The following is a 7,158-nucleotide window of genomic DNA, read 5'->3' as shown; positions in this document are numbered from 1 at the left end:
TGTTTACAACCGTTTACTGCTCCTTTCACATTTTGTTCTGCTTCAGCTTCTTTCAGCTTCATTGTGCAAATTTAAACATTTTCAGCTACTTTCAGCTAATATGAACTGTTTTCAGTTGTTTTGTGCTCCTTTTTGATTTTTTTTTTCTGCTAACTATAAGATTTTTGTGCTTCTTCTAACTTCATTCTGCTATTTCAACTACTATTTAGCTGTTTTTATGATAATTTCAGTTTTTCCAGTTAATTCCACATTTTTTTCACACATTTAAACATTTTTGAGCAAATTAGGCAAATATGTACTCTTTCAACTTCCTTCTGGTAATTTAAGCTTCTTTCTGCTTTTTTTAGCTACTTTTCAGCTATTTTTTTGTTTTGTTTGTTTTTTGCTTATTTCAGAATTTTTCAAATAATTACCACTTTTTTGTGCTAATTTCTGCTTCTTTAAATCTAATTGGGCAAACATTTGCTCTATCTGCTTTCTTCTGCTAATTTAAGCTTGTTATACGTTTTCAGCTAACTTTTTAGCATTTTTTGTTGTTGTTAATTCAGCTGTTTACACACCAATTTAATATTTTTTGTGGTAATTTCTTCTAAGTTCTGCCTAAATAACTCCTTTATGCTCATTTCAGCTTGTCATGCTCCTTTCTGCTTTTTCCTGCTTGTTTCAGCGTTTATTGTTTCAGCTAATATTTAGCTGTTTTTGTCATGCTCCTTTCTGCTTTTTCCTGCTTGTTTCAGCATTTATTGTTTCAGCTCATATTTAGCTGTTTTTATGCTGATTTTTGATTTTCCACATATTTTGAGCTCATTTCAGCTCTTTGCACTTCCTTCTAAAACACTAAGCTACTTTTTGCCTTTTCGGCTACTTTTCCGCTCCTGTTTCCAGGAATATCTTACAAAAAGATTTGAAGCTCTCGACCTTGACCTCTCTAAGTGGCTTTAAGAATCTGTTGGACTCCTGGCGGGGTCCAATGCAGACATGTTCCTGTTTTTAGTTTTATACATTTGTCTTGGAATCTAGCTGTTTTTTTGTTTTGTTACCTTTTTCCTTTTAGCCATCCTATTTGTTAAAAAAAAAACAAAAAAAAAACTGTAGTATGAGTTTTTATAACTGCTTATTGTTGTTGCTGTTGTCCATTGTTGTCATCTTTCTTTGTTGAAATCAGGTCTCTCTTGTAAATGAGTCCTCGAGGCTCAATGGGATTTACCTGTATAAATAAAGGTTGATTGATTGATTCATCTATTTTTTTTGTGCTAATTTCTGTTGTTTCAACACATATCTTACTTTTTGTGCTCATTTCTGCTTTTTTTAACTTAATTCAGCAAATTCTTTCTGCTTTCTTCTGCTAATTTATGATTGTTCTTCCATTTAAGCTATATTTCAGCATTTTTTAAGCTAAGTTTGGCTGTTTTTCAGGAAGTTCTTCCACAATAAGTATTCACGCTGCATTGTCGCAGGACATGCAATTTCTCTAGTTAGTTTTTGTCGTCCATTCCTCAGGTTTGATGTTTAATTACGGTTCTCTTCTGCCCTCCAGATGAGTTCGTGCAGCAGCCGTGCTCTGACCATCCTGTCCACGGTGTTTGGAGCCTGTGGGCTACTGCTGGTGGGGGTGGCCGTGTCCACTGACTACTGGCTCATAATGGTTGAAGGAATCATCCTGCAGCAGAACCAGAGCATGGAGGTGAAGATGGCTCTGCACTCTGGCCTGTGGAGAGTTTGCTTTGTGGCTGGTAGGAAGAAATATTCATGCACTTACACACACACACACACACACACACACACACACACACACACAGGTGAACTGCAGTGTTTGTGTGGATATGAAGATGCCAACAAGCATACAGAGAGAGATGGGAAAGATTGGCAAGTGGAGAGAGGAAAGATGGAGGAGAGCCTCACATCTGTCACAAAACATGACCGTTATGAGTGAACAAGACCGAGGAGACCTGTGCTTCTTCATGCATCGCTGACCTTGATCCTAAAAGTAAAACCAACATTCACCACCATTTTAAAATGTATTTTATTTTACAGGATCAGAGAACGGGAGGTGTGTTGCATCAGAGTATTTTACGGAACCTGAAGTAGAGATCACCACTGAAAACACGGCAAACATCCTAAGTGAGTGAAAACGGTCGTCTGCTTCAGACTGGAACTACCAAACCAGCAAGATGACAAAAATGACTTCAATGAACTACTGCGTTATTTATAATTGACTTGAAGTGAGAGGTGGAGACGAGGACAGGAAAGTGTTTAAGGTGTCGACGGAAGATCTTCAGCTGTGGGGCGAGGGGGGGACACAGAGTGCAGGATGGTCTCAGGAGGCCTTGGCTTCACTTTTAGTTTTTGTCATAAAAAATGTAAAAGAAGAAGGAAAAAGTGACTCACATGAGAAGCTCTGAAGTGATATATGCAGATATTCACCCACCGCTTGCTTTATTAGTTCCAGCAGAGTCGTTTTATCTTCATTTTAAATGTCAAAGTTTAATTTTTAAGGTTTTTACCAGATCCAACAGTTTCCGTCAGTCTGTCAGTGACAATGATGAAATTAAGAAGTCTGAGTTAAATTTTGTGCATTTTGGCTCAAACATGCTGCAAAGTTTTATGTCCTAAATTTCCACTGTGCAAAAAACAATAAGCTATTTCTCCAAGTAACACTATAAATTTTTGTTTTGGTGGTTAAGGTCATAGCTGATCTTTCTATAACTGAGCAGATTTAGTAAACATTTGACTGTCTTTGACGACTTGTTGCTCTGACAACAGTTGTTCATTTCATCGAGCGTTGAATGACACGTTGTCCACATCCAGTAGGCTTTTTTTACACACTGTGACCTTTGGCTCCCACAGAGATGGTGCGCACAGCCACGCCCTTCCCCATGGTGTCACTGCTCTTCGTCTTCACTGCCTTCGTCATCAGCAACATCGGACACATCCAGCCTCAGCGCACCATCCTGGCCTTTGTGTCCGGCATCTTCTTCATCCTGTCAGGTAGGTCGTGCTGTCCCACCGCGCTGCAGACTGGTTACAGCAGCTCAGCGTGTCTCGTGTCACGCAGGGAGACGTTTTGTTACAAATCTATTTTTGGTCAATGATAACAGGAGTGTCTGTCGTCATCAGAAATGGTGATGAGGTTTATTTTCGTGATCCTCAAGCGTTGAAAATTTTTCTGGACTAAAACGAAGCCAAGTCTTATGAGAATATATTGGTTCCTTTGAATTTGTCTAATTGGATCAAGCTGCTTTCAAACATGCTGTAATACAGTCATCATTTAAAAGAAAAAAAAAAACTATCTGTATCCCTCTGTTTTCCAGTTTGAGTAGTTTTCTAAACTTCCATTTCTAGCAAAACTCCTGAAAAAGGTGGTGCTGAAGAGCGAGCGACCACCACCAACAACCAGTTGTGGTCCAACCTTGATTTAAATGCAATTTCAGAAAAAATAGCACAGAAACAACTCTTGTTAAAAGATTTTAAGTTGGTTTTTAATTGTTGACTCTGGTCATCTTTCTGTCCTGGCACAGTTAGATCTGACCGCCTCTTCTGATACAGAGGCTCACATCATCATCAACGCTCATGTTCAATAATCCAGGTAAAAAAATCCAACAAAGTTCAGTCAGGTCATCTGGACCTTTTTTTTTTTTTTTTTGTGTGTGTGTGTGTGTTGAAACGTTTCATCCTTCATCCAAAGAACTTCATCAGTCCGAGGAGCCACAACTAGTCTCATACTGTAAGTAGCACACTCACATATGGGCAAACCAGTTTGATGGTTTCTGGAGTCCAGCCTCTCCCCTGTCGACTCCTCTGAGGCAGCCATGGCCAAAGTGGTTCAAAACAAAACAAAGAGACTCACAACATTCTTTGTTCACGTCTTAGCTCGTGTTTTGGTGTAAAAGTTGCAGCCTTTAAGAACTTCGATTACCCAAACAAAATAGTTTCAGCTTGTTCTTATTCAGATTTGGGACATTTCTTTACATCCAGGGTGGAAACAGGGTGGGCCCTGTTTGCATGTGTTAAAAACCTGCTTCTGGGATTCCAGCAGGAGGTTGGCTTGAAACACAGCAGTGAAGGCTACATGTGGGACAGACCTGGTTGGCAGGCTGTGATGAGGAAGTCCTCTGGATGGGGGACAAATGTTTCTCACTTAAAGAAACAGGTCCAGATGACATGATTTAACATTTTTTGTTGTTATCTGCCTGGATGATTGAGCTTACAAACCATTTTTTTTTCCATCCATGTTTGAACATCTCTGACAGTCCACTAAGGTTTGAACAGACCGATGGTGGTTTGCTGGTACAAGTTCAAGTTCAAGGTTCTTTATTGTCTTTCACATCACATGTGGTACATGAGGTGGAACAAAATGGTGTACACAGCGTCTCAGTTACATTCATCAATAGCAAAAATATAAATTGTAAAAGAAACAGTACAAAGGATCTAAGACATAAGCTAAGAAATACACTAAACACTAATAGTGCAAAACAATACGCTGAACAACAGCAGCACGGACATGAGTGTGTGAGCAGACGAGTACGAATGAATACAGTAGCAGGAATACATCAGCAGCATGAGATCAGCAGCATGGATAATCAGCAGCACATGTCAACAATCAAAGTGGCATTACAGTGATTTTTTTTCACAGTGATTATTCTGGTTAGATATTCATGAGTCTAACAGCCTCAGGGTAGAAGCTGTTCCTCAGTCTAGTGGTTCTACACTTAATGCTCCTTAACCTCCTAAGGTGTGTTTGTTCCATATGAAGTCCACAACCATCTCCTTCGTTTTCTTCACATTGATGTCAAGGTTGTTCTTCCTACACCAGCACTCCAGGTGTTCCACCTCCTGCCTGTAGCTGGACTCATTTTTGTGATGCATCCCACCACCACTGTATCATCTGTAAACTTTACAATGTGACAGCCTGGATGGGTAGGTGTGCAGTCATACATGAGCAGAGTAAACAGGAGGGGGCTCAACACACAGCCCTGAGGAGAGCCAGTGCTGAGGGTTATAGTGGAGGAGGAGAAGTTGTGGATCCTCACAGACTGTGGTCTGTTTGTTAAGAAGTCTAGGATCTAGTTGCAAATGGATGGGCTTAGTCCTAGTGTGAGTAGTTTGTCCATCAGGGTTTGGGGGATCATGGTGTTGAAAGCAGATGTGAAGTCCACAAATAGCATACAGAAGTAGGAGTCCTTCTGCTCCAGGTGGGTGAATGCAGTGTGGACAACAGAGGAGATGGCGTCCTCTGTTGATCGATTCTTGCAGTATGTTTACTGGTAAGGGTCCTCGCTGATGTTGATGGTAGCTTTGATGTGAGTCGTGTCTTTTGAAGCATTTAGTGACTATCGGGGTGAGTGCTACAGGCTGGTAGTCATTCAGACCAATCACTTCAGAGCTCTTTGGAACTGGGATGATGGTATTTATTTATTAACCTCTATTTAACCAGGCAAATCCCATTGAGATCACAGATCTCTTTTGCAAGGGAGGCCTGGGCCTGAAGGCAGCCTAACATGCATGTTTTTGATGATAAATATGTGCAGTATATGATGATTTTAACACGATGATACAAGCAGGAAGATCTGAAGATCATACACAAAATGGTTAAAGGTGATGTTATGAATTGTGAAAATCAAAAATGAAAAAAGAAAAGGACTGAAAATAAAGCCTTGAGGTACTCCACAGCTTTCAATTTCCTTATGAGTCACAGCAGCTTGCAGTTATAACATCAAAAGCCAAAGATAGAGTTTTACAAGCAGTGCTCAAGAAAATAGGACATTATTTTCAAAAATTGTTTTTATAAAATGTGGCCACACGGCTCGTTGGTCTTTCTTTCACACACATTCCAAATTCAGTGAAACTGCAATAAAAGTTTGTCTATTTTGTTGCAATTTTAAGTTTCCAACTTGTCTACAACAGTTGCAACCCAGTGAGAAACCACTTTTAAATTGTTGCAACTGTGTGATAGGCCCATTAAGAAGGTTCAAGGTTCAAGGAGACTTTGTCATTCACATCACATGTGGTGCATGAGGTGGAACGAAATTGTGTACTCAAGGTCCCAGTTACGCTCAAAAATAGCAATAATATAAAGTATTTAAAAAAACAGTATACAAGGATCTAAGATATACACTAAACAAGAATAATGTAATATAATACAATGTATTAATCAGCAGCCTGAACATGAGTCTGTTGTTAGCAGAAAGTTATGAATATAGCAGCTTATGGGTAAGAAATCAGCAGCATGGATAATCAGCAGCACAAAGTGTCAAATGTCCAAGTAAAGTATCATTAATTTATTATTAGATTTTTATTGTCTCCAGGTTACAAAAACTTTAATAAACAAATGAGCTCAGTTGTCAAGACAAGCTTTTTCCAGTTGCACTTCCTTGAAATATGTTCGAGCAGTTTGAGTCAATAAATGATGCCTTCATTACATCTCATTTAATTTATGCATGCTGCTGTTGCTCCTCCTTTACTTCGACATCTGCAAACTATAAAACACAGCAGCTCATATTCTAATTTGCAAATGAAGAGCTGCTCAGACTGCTACTCCTTTCAAATTGCTACTTAATCCCCATTTATTTCACTGACTTTAGGTCACGGTTGAGTTAGATATCTTGGCTTATTGTGTTGATGTTTCGTTTGTTTTATTGTGTATTTGTGGCTCCTGTAATAATTACTGGTTTTATACGTTACACTTTGTTCTGCGCTTTGCTCCCTGGAGGCTGTTCTGCACATGTTCTCTGTAAATCAGCTTTGACTGGACTTGCAGTGAAGCTTGTTGAGCAGCAGATGACGGTAACGTTCCAGTTTCCTGTGCTCAGGTTGTGGAGTTAAAAGAAAAAAAAACTGCCAGAGTGCAGCTTGTTCCCTCTGATGGCTGCTTCTCTGGGCACGTTTCAGGAGGATGCAGAGTTAAGAGGAGCATCAAACACAATCTGATATGACAGCTTTGACTCGCGGGGACTTGATGGCAACGGGTGCAGTATAATGTGAAGCGTTTCATAACAGAAGTTATATAATTTTTACAGCATGGGCTTCAAGTGTTTATGGGATGTGCTGATATTGGGCTGATAATAATTGTGTAGAATTGCCTTTGTGCCCCCCCCCCCCCCCTCATCAGAGAACCTCCGCTCACCAACTCCTCGCACCGCCCACCGGCGCCGGCGCGGT

General features: G+C 39.9%; 1 protein-coding gene across 1 annotated transcript in view; it reads left to right on the top strand.

Moving 5' to 3' along the window:
- The first annotated feature begins 1,505 nt into the window (after positions 1-1,505).
- The window catches only part of cacng7b (calcium channel, voltage-dependent, gamma subunit 7b), an 11,893-nt gene continuing 6,240 nt past the window's right edge, over positions 1,506-7,158 (top strand). Inside the window, 4 exon segments of the mRNA XM_037676880.1 lie at positions 1,506-1,520; positions 1,523-1,733; positions 2,035-2,121; positions 2,848-2,988. Coding sequence (XP_037532808.1) covers positions 1,506-1,520; positions 1,523-1,733; positions 2,035-2,121; positions 2,848-2,988 — 454 coding nt within the window.

The sequence above is a fragment of the Nematolebias whitei genome, chromosome 5, assembly GCF_014905685.2.
Source record: "Nematolebias whitei isolate Nwh7 chromosome 5, NemWhi1, whole genome shotgun sequence".
In the NCBI taxonomy this organism is placed as follows: domain Eukaryota; kingdom Metazoa; phylum Chordata; class Actinopteri; order Cyprinodontiformes; family Rivulidae; genus Nematolebias; species Nematolebias whitei.
The sequence above is the reverse complement of the archived record's forward strand: the minus strand, read 5'-3'. Positions and strand labels throughout refer to the sequence as shown.